The sequence below is a fragment of the Mandrillus leucophaeus genome, unplaced genomic scaffold (genome assembly GCF_000951045.1).
Source record: "Mandrillus leucophaeus isolate KB7577 unplaced genomic scaffold, Mleu.le_1.0 Scaffold13, whole genome shotgun sequence".
Taxonomy (NCBI): Eukaryota; Metazoa; Chordata; class Mammalia; order Primates; family Cercopithecidae; genus Mandrillus; species Mandrillus leucophaeus.
In genome coordinates this window covers 2,267,759-2,282,404 of record NW_012101254.1, presented here as the reverse complement: position 1 = coordinate 2,282,404, position 14,646 = coordinate 2,267,759, and the positions used below count along the sequence as shown (strand labels likewise).

At 43.8% G+C, this 14,646-nt stretch overlaps 1 protein-coding gene across 1 annotated transcript in view; it reads right to left on the bottom strand.

Moving 5' to 3' along the window:
* Nucleotides 1-14,646, bottom strand: part of ALK (anaplastic lymphoma receptor tyrosine kinase) — a 793,694-nt gene that overhangs the window by 121,607 nt on the left and 657,441 nt on the right. Inside the window, exon 9 of the mRNA XM_011972566.1 lies at nucleotides 3,254-3,423. Within this exon, the coding sequence (XP_011827956.1) occupies nucleotides 3,254-3,423 (170 nt within the window). The remainder of the gene's footprint in view (nucleotides 1-3,253; nucleotides 3,424-14,646) is intronic.

Below are 14,646 nucleotides of genomic sequence, written 5' to 3'. Positions count from 1 at the left end.
AAAAAAAAAAAAAAAAAAAAAAAGAAGCAGCTGGTGAAATTAGCGCTGGACAGATCACACATGGGCTTAAATAAAGGTCTTATCAGGGAGTTTGAAAGGCATCCCAAAAGCCACAGGAAGCCACAGAAGGATTTCCAAAATAGGAAAATGGTCAGATTTATATTTCATGTAACAGCCAGGGCCAATACCAGTGACTAGAGCCTGGAATCTCTTAAGTGCTAACTTCTAAGCCCTAATAAAGTTGCTTTAAAAGTTTCGTAATGTGTGAAGGTTGAGGAACCTGGGAGCAGAGGTGATTTGGGACAGCATAGGGAATAAAATTTCTGCTGCTTTCAAGGTTCAGGGTTGGGGAGCTGTCCACAAGGCAGGTGCTGAATAGCTGAAGCCAGGAGCTGCCTAAGGAAGCTTCATAGGATGCGGGACGGGTGGCGCCAGGTGTTAACGCCTATCTCAGAGGTGGGAGGAAGAGAGCTGGCTTTCCTTCGTCTTTTATCCATTCTATTTCTCTATTTTCCTCGCTTATTTCTTCTCTACCTTCTCCTTTCTCCCCTTCATCTTCTAGCAATCTGGGCAGCTATGGCTGACTCTCCCTGAAGGAAGAGGGAGGAGTACACTTGCTCTTCCATCAGTGACTTCTCCTTATAAGGAGTCAATAGAGCATTGAGAAAACAAATTCCTAAGAAGTCCACCTTTATCTAAGAGTTGGATGACTGGTTATATTGCTAAAGAGGTCATCCTAGACCCTTCTGAGGCATTAGGTGGGGAGATACTGTCATTATTATACTACGATCATTAGTAGTGAGCATTTAGTGTGGATCAGGTAGTTAACCAAGCACTTTACTTCTCCAAACCTAAGAGGAGACTGTGTTGTCTGTTTTATAGAACATGGCTTGACTTGGAATATCAGTGTTTGTGATTTGTGCTATTTGCTTAATAAATTATTATGGAGACCAAATAACTGAAAGATGAGGATGGAAGATGCAGAAAATAAAATCTATTAATACTTACTCTGGGTAGACTCTTTCAACAGTCATTTCATTTAGTCTCATAACAATCTTGTGAAATTATACTGTTATTATCCTCATTTTACTAATGAGGACACTGAGGCTTAGAGAGCTTAATTGGCTGAGGTCATACAACTAGTAAGTGACCATGTCAGTTTTGAAACTGGGCACTCTTTGATTCCAAAGCCTCTGCACTTTCATCCAGAGTGCTTCTTTAGATGTTTTGGGCCAGTCACATCTACAGTCTAGTTTGATTTTAGCAAATGAAAACTGCTGCACCTCATTTTCCTTCAGTACCATTTGCCTCTGGGTCTTGATGCTTCCTGTATCATCTGTACCTCTGGGAGGGCAGCTTCCAACCTCAGAGCATGTCAGTGGTACGCAGGCTCCCAGTGGATGGAAGCACTCTTCTTTTCTGTAATTGTACACTTATTAGGTCATGAGACATCATCAAACCAAGCTGTCTTTTGTCTGAATCCCCACTGGGCAGTTTGGTCTCAGTATCAATATTGGAAATGTCAGTCTGGTAAACAGCCTTTAACAGGGAAGAAGGAGGCTGAGAACAAAGTCTCCTTCAAACGAAACTCTAGAGGATGAGAGCGAACAGAGTCAACATCTTACTTGCTTTAAATCCCCTGGAGTGGCTATGAAAGAGAGAAGACTTGCTGGATTGAGGAGAAAAAAAAACCTTTTGATTCATCTGAATTAATTTTGCCTCTCCCAGGAGGGAGGATTCTTTCACGACCCTCCTGTTCTCCACCAACTGCATGCAGCTCCACAATCCCCAAAGACAAAAAACTAAACTATAGTGGGCAGAGCTCACACTTCTTCTTTCTCCACTTAAATCCATTTGTCCTGGGGTCACTGATTCTTGGAATGTCCTTGGGTGGGTTAATGTCTTTAACCCACACACATCTGAAGGAGTGGGTAGCTGGTGCTCAGAGTGAGGACAATGCCTTCATCCTTTGACAGCACTGATGCAGTTATGAGCTCTTGGACATAGCAGACTGTGGGGTTTGGGTGAAAAATGTGAAACCCAGCTTTACACTTATAAAGCTGCATGCCAACTAGCATCACCCTCCACCTTGCCTTGAGCCCTCTGCCCTCATTTTTTGAAGGTGGATCCACCAGGATGGTAATTTGAATGTGTTTTAGGAGTCTTAGGCAGAGGCTGCTCTGGGTTGTAAGGTTTGACTTTTAGCCCATAAAAGATGGCTCTCCCCCATCCAGATCCATTTATCTGTACCCTCTATAGAAATGGTCCCTCGGCCCTCTTTTGTCTGGAACAGATCAGCACCCACCATAAGGGTTCAGGATGATACGGCAGGGTCACATGAGTGCTGCCATGCAGGGCCATCTTTATTCAAGCACGGCTTGCTCCAGGCCGACTGCAGGTGGCAGAATAGTGTCATCCTGGGGAGACAAGTAGCAGCAAACCCTCCATGGTTCCTGCTCCATTGGAGAGTCGTGTGGAATTAATGATTTTCCAGTTCAAACCTCTCAGCTTAAAGGCGAGGAAACTGAGGCCCAAAGAAGTCAAGGATGTTGTTCAAAGTCACAGAGGCCATTAGTGATAGAGCCCAAATAGGAACCAGGACCCCAGGTAGAAGCACTCCTCTGTTTACTGAATAATTTGCCATCCTCCTTATCAACCTGCCTCAGGACCTGACTCAACAGAGAGCACTGGAGTCAGAGTCGGGCCTGGGTACCAGTCCCAACTCTGATACCAACTTGCTGGCGCTTCACCACTTTGATTCTGTTTCTCTCCTTAGAACAGGACAGGAGTGGTAAATGATGATAAGGCCTGCCCTACCTACCTTGCAGGTTTTCTTGTTAATAAGGATAAAATAAAAGTTAAATGGGAAAGTAAAGCAAAGTCCATCATGTAAGAGAACATGCTATATACATGTAAAACCAAACTGTTATTTGCTAGTAATGTGAGTTGTTCAATTTTGTTTTTCCTACAGACACTAGGGGTAGCCAACCAGGACATACCGGTGGTCCTGAGACAAGTGTTCAGTAGCCTCATCATCCCTTGGAGAAGCTTGTAAACTGCAGAAAGTGTGTAACCTGCAGAGAGAGAGTGTGTGTGTGTGTGTGTGCGCGCGCGCGCGTGCGTGCATATCTGTGTGGGGGCACATCTGCATGTGCGTCTTGGGTGACAGGCATGGGGAAAGAGAAGGCATGATTCCTTTTGCATTTTAGCTGATAGAGGAGAAGGGTATTGGGGGAGATGGGTAGAGGCCTACCTGTCAGACACGTCGAGGAGAGGCAACACCGTCCACTGCCACAGGCTCAAGCCTTCATAGGCGGCGACATGCCAGACCATCCTGCCTTGCTCCTTCCCAGTTTTGTTCTCCACTAGCACCAAGGACACGTTTCCCCTCAGGACTCCACGAATGAGCCAGGACATTCGGAGCTGTGAGGGCGAGAAGAGTCAGAGGACAAGGTATGATTGTTGAAAGTTCTACTTTCTGGAATTCTCCACTGAAGCTTCAAGGACCTTGCCAGAGACTCGGCTGGGTTCAGCCTGGTGAGAAGAGCTGGATGCCCACCACCTGTCTTCCCAAGAGGCTTTCAATGAAGTTCAAGTGACCTGTTTCCTAGGATAACTGAATGAATCTGTTAATTTTTTTTCTTGGGCAGGGACAACTGATGGGCAGTTTTGGAACTTTGTTCAGGTAAATATTATCATACTATCCTTCACAAGATTCTGCCTGTGAGGTGATATCAAGATCAGTGGGGTAGTAAATGAACTTCCTAAAGAGTAGCCAAAGATTCTTGCCTGTGGCAAGAATTCACTTGTGACCTTTGGACAGATTCACTTTGCGACCTTGGACAAATGATTTCGTGACTCAGTTTCTGTTAGTGATTTAGGTATCATAGATTTATATCTCTTCCCCAAAGACTCTAATAATCTCATTTGAATGGTGCCATGTCACGTGTCAGCTAACTAAAGACCCAATGACTTGATACCTGTGGCCACTGGCAGGCAAAGGCCAGACAAAAATCTACAAACCAAGATCTTTTAATATGGGTGTCTTTCAAAGAGGATGCCCACTTTGCCAAAAGGAAGTTACAACTGTCTGTTTTTGATTGTGTCTTTATTAAAAGTTTCTGTGGCATTGTTCCTAAACATTTGAAAGGGAGTTGTAACTAATAACCTTTCTAGGAGAGTTTAAGTACAGTCATATTCAGAGGTAGGACATGCTATAAACAAGGTTCCTCGTCTTTGTGTTTAAAAACTTAGGACAACTACATCATATCATTGCCCAAAATAATCCTGTTCAGATCTTGTAAGAAAAAATAGTAGCTATTGTAGAAAGAAAGGTAAAATATGTCTTATGGCAAACTGGCAGTTTCATCAGAGTAAAGGTACCCCCTTTTCACTGATTCTCTTTAAATACCTGCTTTTCTGTAAATTGCCACTCCTTTGTCTTCCAGTCCTTGATACATGGTTGCCTCACAATTTGATTGAAGAAGTTAAGAACGATGACTGCAGCCCCAAACTTCCCACTTTTTTGCATACAAACCCTTCACTAATAAGGTCACACCAGGGCATTAGGGCCCTCAGGGACTGATCTACTTCTGAGACCCTGGACCTTATAAGCCTGGTCTATAACCACAGACTCTTCACTTATACCTTTCCCATTTCTCCATAACCTGGGTAGCCAATATGCATCACCATTGAGACCTCCTAGGATAAATGAATGAATCTGTTAATTTTTTTTCTGGCCTCACTTAGCTTTCTTGTACCAGCTGGATGCCATGCTTGGAAATTTCAGCTCTACCCCTGCTAACTGTAAACCCTTTCAGCTCTCAGCCCATGCCATGCAATGCCTAGCTTGGGCTCATGCTTGACACATGCTTTCTCCTTTTGCTCCTTGGCTGCAGAATATTGGTAATTTGAACCTCCATGAATTCAGACTGTTGAATCTCAATACCCTGGATGTGAGGTGGTACTTGTTCATTCTCTGTTGATTTCCACAGTTGATTTCTGGACACACATAGTACAATGTGTGTTTCAATACTGACACTGTCACCTTACATACTGACACTGTCACCCCCTAATGCCCACCTCCTGATCCACTGATTTCTACTTTACTGAGAAAGATCTACTATGTCAGGTACAATATCCTTCAGCCCCCTTCTCTCTTTTTTGTGGGCAAAGTGTTTATTTATTTATCCCCCTTTCTTTTCTTTTTCTCTTAGAGGAAGCTGCATCCTTTACTATCTTCCATGTTAGCCCTGCACATTTTCTCTTCCCCAGTCTTTGCTCTTTTAGTTACTGCCCTTATTTCCCTCCTTTCCCCAGCATCTCAGAGTTGATCTTCTGGCTCCTTAGTCTACAAATAAGATCAAGGTTCACCCATTCTGGAGAAATATCCTTTATTTGATCCTCTGGGCTCCACTGGCTTGCAACCATTTCTTTGCCCCATTCAGATGCTCCCATCTTGAACAGCTGGGATGTAACTGCTGCCTCTAGTTCCTTGTTGCTCATGCTCTCCTTAAATTCTTTCAACCTGGTCTCTGGATAATTTCCTCATTACTCTAGAAAAATAGAGTAACCATGTCCTTTATAACTCTGTGAACTCTTTGGAGTCTCCTAAAGTGCCTCTCCCACTCCACTCTTTCTCTCTTCTGAATTCTCTTGTATATTTCTGTTCCATTCTCCTGTTGATCATGCTTATCTGTGACTCGGCATGGTTTATCATTCCCTATCAAAAATTATGGCATTTACATTCCTCTATTATCTGAGGAAATCAACTTTTTCATCATTCAACAAATATTTGTTGAGCACTTATGCTGGGTCACATGAATCCTCCATTTCAGAATGGTCTAAGACCTCTAGAATCAGAGCGTTCTGAATTCAGACCTGTTTTTGCCACTTTGGCCTAGTTATTTAATCATTTTGAAGCTCAGTTTCCTATTCTCTAAGATGAGAATAGTTGTATCTCTTATAGGGTTATAGGGACTGTTAACTGAAATAATAATTGATGTAACAAAATATTAAAAAGGCATTTTGGCTGAAGCATGGAGGCAGTGGGTACCACATTTCAAAGGAAGTGTAAGAGCACAAGGGTGCAGAACTTTCAAGAGAGGTGGATAAAAATGAATGACATAATTCTTAGCCCCACACTCATACTTTTCATATTACAAAATGCTGGAGGTTGACTTTAGGAGAGAGTTTTTGGAAGGTGCTTTTGGCATACCACAAGTTCCACTTCACACTCTTGCTAAGAAGAAGGTGGGAAGGGGGTTCCATCTTTCTCTCAAGCCAAGAGAGAATGGTTTTATGATACCACATCAAAGACTTGATACTTATCCCCTGCAGTTTTGGAAACACAGTGGATTAGTGTCTGTCTCCTACCTGGAAGGTCTAAAGTTTGAACTAGGGGCTGGCTAGCTGCTCTGATGGCAGAACAATGCAAGGTGGCAGCACTGAGTGGCCTGCACTCCCAGAGTTTGCTGGGGCAGAAATGCATGAGTGTTGCATATGGGTGGGAGGAGAACCATGTATAGGGGAACCCATGCAGGGTCACTGTAGATCTTGCCTAAGAGGAAGGTAAATAGACAATAGTAGGAAGAAGCTGCCAGTATCTTGTGATGCCCAAGACTGGAGGAAGGTGGAAGTGACCACCTACAATAGAGGTGCACATACCCGGCAGGGCACGGTGACTCATGCCTGTAATCCCACCGCTTTGGGAGGCCGAGGCAGGTGGATCACTTGAGGTCAGGAGTTTGAGACCAGCCTGGCAAACATGGTGAAACCTCGTCTCTACTAAAAATACAAAAATTAGCAAGGTGTGGTGGTGGGCACCTGTAGTCACAGCTACTGAGGAGGCTGAGGCAGGAGAATCCCTTGAACCCGCGAGGCAGAGGTTGCAGTGAGCCGAGATTGTGCCACTGCACTCCAACCTGGGTGACAGAGCAAGACTCTGTCTCAAAAAAGAAAAGAAAAGAAAAAAAAAAGATGCACATGCTCTAAGTCAAGGCGAAAAATCCCAAGCCATAGTGGAGGGAATGAGGAGAAAGGTGGATCTACAAAGGAACCCCAAAAGCCCCTGTGTGAGAAATAGTAAGCCTTGGATATTTGTCACATCCAGAGAACACCAATGCAAGATTACCCAACAGTCTCCAAAAAGAACTTTCTTGATCCCCTGAACTCCTCTCACTGTCTATGCTTACAACCTCAACAGGTCAAAAGTCAATAAGATGACAGAAGAGGAGGAGAGGCTGGGTGGAGAACTAGAGAGGTCACTGACCACACCCTTTCTCTCATTTCAGGCTTTCCATCTGCAATAGGACCAAGTGTGGAGGGGGCAGGAGAGGGCAGGAAGGATGACTCTAAAGCAAGATTGAAGTTATGACTGGATGAGCATGCTGATTACTAAAAAGCCTGTGTTTTGCATTTTTAAGTGACTGAAGATCTGTCTGCATTACCTTCGAGTGATCAGAGAAGTAGCCTGTCAGTTTTCACCTAACAACCCACACAAGGAAGCTGAATGAATGCAGGTTCCAGACTTCCCTACACCAGTCTACTTGCCAAATTTGCACCTGCCTGACATTTCTATGCTTCTATACTTTTTATTTTTCCATTTACTCTACCTGCTTTTTCCTTCTGTCCCCTTAAAAAATGAAATCTCTTTCCTTTTCAGGAAGCCTTTTTCTTATCATCCATCTCAGAAACGACCTCTTCCTCCTCTTAAATCTTCTAACTAAGGTTATTGGGACCTGCTGCTTTGTCTTCTCTCTCTACCCTTGGTCATGAATTCCTTCAAGGCAAGGACTGTCTTATTCATCTTATGTTCACGGTGGCTGTCAAGCGAGGGCAGGTAGTAGGAACCAATCAATGTCAGCATGAATAAAATTGCATATCTATATAGGGAGACACTCTCGTCTTTGCCAGGCTTTCCTCTTAGGGGTAGTCAATCAACTTTCCATCCTAGGAAGCTCCTTGGCACTTTCTTACATTCTATGGGTCAGGGACCAGGGAAGGGGAGAGGTTCCTCACTTCCCAGCCACTTGGCTATATTCTAAAGTGCCTCCTCCTCAGCCGCTCCCTGGAACTTTTCAGTTTAAAGTAGAGTCTGCTGTTGGTATGAGCATGTCGGCAAGATGCAGCCCTGTCTTGTCTATGCTGGGACCAGGGGAGAGCCAGCAGCTGAGCTCTCTCCATCTTCCTGTTCTGTGTTTTAGGCCAATCAAGCTGGGCAAAAGAGAGAGAACTGGACTGGCCACCCAGGTATGGTGTGAAGGCTATGGCATCCTTAGCCTTCTGAGGAAATCTACCAGGATGCTTCCTGGGATTAGTCCTTAAGGGAGATCATCATCTACTCACTCACAGATAGTTACTGCTTCCTACTCTGTGCTGCATACTCTGCTTTTGAAGATGAGCTCCTACCCTCATGGAGCTTATCATCCAGCCAGGAAGATAGAATTTAAATGAATGATTACAAATGTCCTGATTGTCGCAAAAGGTGAAGTAATTGGAGCCACTTGACAGTCAGGACATATGACACAAGATAATCAAGGCAAGACACATGACATCACACAGTAAAGACTCAGGTCCAGACAGCCACTGGACCCAACTGCTCAGAGCTGGGAACAAATAGGAGAATTAAAGAATTAACTTCTGACTGGGCACGGTGGCTCACGCCTGTAATCCCAGCACTTTGGGAGGCCGAGGCAGGCGGATCACCTGAGGTCAGGAATTCGAGACCAGCCTGGCCAATATGGTGAAACCCTGCCTCGACTAAAAATACGAAAATTAACTGGGCGTGGTGGCAGGCACCTGTAATCCCAGCTACTCAGGAGGCTGAGACAGGAGAATTGCTTGAACCCGGGAGGCGGAGGTTGCAGTGAGCCGAGATCGTGCACTGCACTTCAGCCTGGGGGACAAGAGCAAGACTTCATCTCAAAGAAAAAAACAAAAAAAAAGAATTAACCTTCTTTCATCTTATAATGATACCTCCTATGTTTATAGCAGAAGACACTCAACTACAGCCACAACTCAAGCCAAGGCATGCACTGAGTTTCAACAATATCGCATTCTAGAAATAGATGCAAAAGGCCTGGAATAAGATTGCAAACTAGTAGCCAGTGAATGGCTGGCAAATGTGTATTTTTGGCCATTTTTTTTTTTTCATCCACTGAGTGTTCAGTAAGGGAGTATATCCAGGCAGATGTTCTTCCTCAGGATATAAGCAGTCCACTGGCTAGCCATAGGCAGAAGAATGAAACTGGGTCCCACCTCTCACCATATACAAAAGTTAACTCAAGATGTATTAAGGATTTAAAGGTAAGACCTCAAACTATAAAAATCCTAGAAGAAAACCTAGGAATAACCCTTTTGGACATTGGCCTAGGCAAAGAATTTATGACTAAGACCACAAAAGCAAATGCAACAAACATAAAAATTGACAATTGGGACCTAAGGAGCTTCTGCACAACAAAAGAAACTATAAACAGAGCAAATGGATAGCCTACAGAATGGGAGAAAATATTTGCAAACTAAGCATCCAAGAGGGGATTAATATCCAGAACCTATAAGGAACTTAAACAAATCAAGAAAAAAAACCAAATAACTTCATTAAATAGACACTTCTCAAAAGAAGACATGCAAGCAGCCAATACACATACGAAAAACTGCTCAACGACAATAACCTCAGAGAAATGCAAATGAAAACCAATGAGATACCATCTCACACCAGTCAGAATGGCTATTATTAAAAGGTAAAAAAAAAAAAAAAAAAGAGATCTTGGTGAAGATGCATAGAAAAGGGAATGCTTATACACTGTTGGTTGGAATGTAAATTAGTTGAGTTGCTGTGGAAAACAGTATGGAGATTTCTCAAAGAACTAAAAACAGAACTACCATTCAACTCAGAAATCTCACCACTGGGTATCTACCCAAAGGAAAATAAATCATTTTACCATAAAGACACCTGTAGTCACATGTTTACTGCAGCACTATTCACAATAGCAAAGTCATAGAATCAACTTAAGTATCCCTCAATGGTGCATTGGATAAAGAAAATGTGGTACATGTATATCATGGAATACTACAGAGCCATAAAAAAGAATGAAGTCATGTTCTTTGCAGCAATGTGGATGTGACTGGAGGCCATTATCTTGAGTTAACGTAGAAACAGAAAATCAAATACCGTATGTGCTCACTTATGAGTAGGGGCTAAACAATGAGTCCACATGGACTTAAAGATGAAAACAATAGATACTGGGGACTCCAAAATGTGGGAGAGAAGAAGGGGGAAAAGGATTGAAAAACTACCTACTGGGTAGTAAACTCACTCTTTGGGTGATGGGTCCAATAGCTGCCCAAACCCCAGCATTATGCTATTGCATAATGTAACAAACCTGCATGTGTACCCCCTGAATCTAGGAAAAAGATACAAGCAGTCCAGAGCCTATGTCTTTCCTTTGGCCTACTTTTCACCTGTTTCTTCCACATTATACCTCTAAGAACCAGTCAGTGGTTTCCTGCTTAGAGTGTGGTCCTCAGACTGGTAATCCCAGTCTAGTAAAATCAGTGTTACCTGGGAACTTGTTAGAAATGCAGAATGTGGCCGGGCGTAGTGGCTCACGCCTGTAATCCCAGCACTTTGGGAGGCTGAGGTGGGCAGGTCACAAGGTCAGGAGTTCGAGACCAGCCTGGCCACCATGGTGAAACCCCGTCTCTACTAAAAATACAAAAATTAGCCAGGCATGGTAGTGGTGGGTGCCTGTAGTCCCAGCTACTCAGGAGGCTGAGGCAGGAAATCACTTGAACCTGGGAGGCAGAGGTTGCAGTGAGCTGAGATGGTGCCACTGCACTCCAGCCTGGGCGATAGAGCGAGACTCTGCCTCAAAAAAGAAAAAAAAAAAAAAAGAAAGAAAGAAAGAAAAGAAAAAAGAAATGCAGAATCTTTGGACTGATACCAAATCCCTGTCCCTGTGCTCCTGTGACTCATCCCACAACCTTTCCAGAATGCACTGGAACTACCTGCCCTTTGCATCAACATTCATTCTTCAGTGGCTTGTCCAACCATCCTCTTTCCTTGCCTGCTGACTATGGCATAACTTGGAGTCTGTGCTTCAAGGCCAATGTGGATTAACTGTGTGACCTTAAGCCAACCACTTTCCTCCTCTGAACCTATATTTTGTTAAAGACAAACTTGTGATAATAACCACCACACCTTCCCTGCCTGCCTTAAAAGGGGGTTATGAAGTATGAGATGAAGAACGTGGAAGTAGAGCTCCTGTGATACTGTGAATGGCATGGTGAAACCAGTGGTTTTCAACCTGGGGTGCAAATTAGAATCAGCGTTCCAGACAACCAACGTCTGGGCCCCACTCCAGAGACTCTGATTTAAGTAGATGTGTGTAGGTCCTGGGCATCAGCAGATTTTAAAATTTCTCTACACGATTCTAAAGTGCAGCCTGGGTAGAGACCTCTGGGGAGCTGGGCTACTTAGTGCAGGAAGGGCCTGGCCGTCTCAGTGAGGGGTCCATTTTCATCTTAGACTTTAAGTAAGAGGCAACTCTTAATAACTTACAAATGGCTTAAAATGTGCCCACCATCACCAAGGTGTAGAGGCAGGGATTTTCCTGCAGTGGGGAGTCTGCTGCTCTCAGCTAAGGGCCTTCTTGGGGCTGTTACATCACCTCCAGAAAAAGACTGGAATAACTGAGAGAGAGAGACAGACAGAGAGAGAGAGAGAGAGGGAGAAAGAGAGAGGGGGGGAGAGGGAGGGAGGGAGGTGGGGGGGGAGAGAGAGAGAGAGAGAGAGAGAGAGAGAGAGAGAGACCACTTGAGCAGGAATGACCTGAGGATGTATATGGGGCTAGAACTACCCTCTTGGACCTGCAAGATAAGGTTTTTACCAGTTTCTTAATTAGAAGACTCAGAGGCCTGGTATCAGTTCTGAGTATTCCTTGTTGATCACATGTGTCTGACATTAGACAGCACTCACTGTATGTGGTTCCTAGAGCAGACTGCAGGCTCAAGTCCCTCTCAAAGACTTTCATTTCCCTTATATAGTCCTTGGTTAGAGAGGTCCCTTGATATCATTTTATGTAAATACCCATGCCAAGTAGACCCAGCTTGATCTTGGCAGTCAAGTTTCCGGTCCAAAAACACCCTTAGAATTCTATCTTAAGATCTGTTTCTATCCAGGTGGCCTATAGCAGAGGTCCTCAACCTTTTTGACACCGGAGACCGGTTTCGTGGAAGACGATTTTTCCACAGACCAGGGTTTGGGGATTGGGGGGTGGTTTCAGGATGATTCAAGCACATTACATTTATTGTGCACTTTATTTCTATCATTATTACATTGTAATATATAACGGAATAATTATACAACTCACCATAATGTCAGATCAGTGGGAGCCTTGAGCTTATTTCCTGCAGCTAGACAGTCCCATCTGGGGGTGATGGGAGACCGCGACAGATCATCAGGCATTAGATTCTCATAAGGAGCACGCAACCTAGATCCCTTGCATGCATATGCGGTTCACAATAGGGCTCGCACTCCTATGAGAATCTAGTGCCACCACTGATCTGACAGGAGGCAGAGCTCAGGCAGTAACTCAAGGGATGGGGAGTGGCTGTAAATACAGATCAAGTTTCGCTCACTTGCCTGCCGCTCACCTCCTGCTGGGCAGTAGTACTGGTCCGTGGCCTGGGGGTTGGGGACCCCTGGCTTACAGGATATGAAGTCATTTGTTAATTGACTCTTTACTGAATGCCCGGAAGCTGAACTAGGCACTTGCATGGAGGCTTATCTCATTGTATATTGACAACATCCCTTCATATAGATATTATTATTCCACCCATTTTTCAGATGCAGAATTGAAGGCTTAGAGAGTCAGTCAGTCACCCCTGGGCATTAAGCCCACAGGCTGCAGACCTGGAGTCCACACTATGTTGTGTGTTCTTTCTACCATACATGGAGTGCAATGCCCATATAATATATTATGGTACTCCTTAAAGCTTTGGGGGCATATTGCAAAGATTTTCCAGATCTTCGTTGCTCAACGTGTGGTCTGTGGAACAGCAATGTGGGCGCTACCTGGGAGCTTATTAGAAATTCAGGGTCTCAGGGCCTGCCCCAGCTCTTCTGAATCAGAATTTATATTTTAACAAGATCTTATCCTGGAAATACTTTCCTGTTGGAGAAATTAGGGAGCTAGTGAATTTTAATGCATTTACAACCATTGTCCCCGCCAGACGATTAACAGTCGTGTGTGTGTGTGTGTATTCACACAAATATGGGAAATCTGATACAAATTCTAAATTATATTTATGGGATATAACGCTTGCTGGTGCCAGTAACAATAAAATTTTTGATCCTTCTAGACACATCCTAGTAGGTATAGGTTATAAATGGCAGTGTTTGACTAATAAACTCTTTTATATGCAGACAGCAAATGAGACAAGTGAGTAGAGGCAACACCAGGAGCACGCCACCAGCAATTATATCTTCTGGTTCCAGCCAGCGCTTTCACAAGGGCCATTTTTTCCTGCCTCTCGGAAGGGACTGATAGACTTTCCAATTATGTGGTACCAGTGTTTGTCATTTTATTAATTAAAGTCCTGTATGTAAAGCAGGAACGGCATTGTGGCTAGGCCTAATGCTATTATTTCTCTCCTGGCCCATTCCTCCTCCAGAGGTAATTATTGCAATTTTATGTCTTGAATATGTCCCATGTTTGCTATGCATACCTCATGGCAGCTTCAGGACAATCGCTTCAACCCATAGAAAATACTGTAATGATATTTAGCCTGCAGTGTTCAAAAGAGACTCAATGATATCAAATAATAGCTATTCTGCATGCAACATCCCCAAATGTAGGAAGTGCTCTGAGGGGGGAGGTGCTATCTTTCTTCAAATTTCTGAAGACCTGCATGAATTCCAATAGTAGAGACAAAACCAAGGCTAGATGCTGTAGTGTGTATTTCACTTCAAGAGAAGGAAATACATTTTTAACAGAGATGCTCAAAGATGAGCTTGCATGGTGGGGGTACTCCCTGGGTATTCCCCATCCAGTCTCTGTTGAATGACTGGGATTGGAATTGTCATCAGGAACATCTAAGCAACCTCTGCATGGGGGTTAAGGCTCTCCCTCAGTATAGGGTGCCAGAGGGTTGTAATTCTCAGTGTGAACTGGTAATTTTGACTTCCCTGGTTTCAATGTGGTATCTTCTTAACTTCAGCTGAGAATACTGACTCACTGCAAAATCCAGTGTTTTTGTTCACTATCTTCTAATTCACCTTGAAGAAAGAAACACCACCACTCTAGCTATAAATAGCCTAATGACATATCAACCCAACACAGCAAGAAGCTGGCCAGATGCAGATTTTTGATAACAAGCAAATAAAACATGTTTCTGGCAAATGCTTGCAATTAAGAAATGCTGGATTCCTGGTCTTGCAGGATACTTAAAAGATCAGGATTCTTCCTGAAAATACCACTCACTGTCTCCTTTCTGAAGGATCAGGAGGGAGCCAGGGAACACCAGGGGACATCCATATGCCCTCTTTCTAAAAACACGAAGGCTACATACAAAAATAACCACCTTGGGATCCCTGGCTGGTGAGCTTATAAAATTACAAGTTCTTTTTTTTTTCTTTTTTTTTTT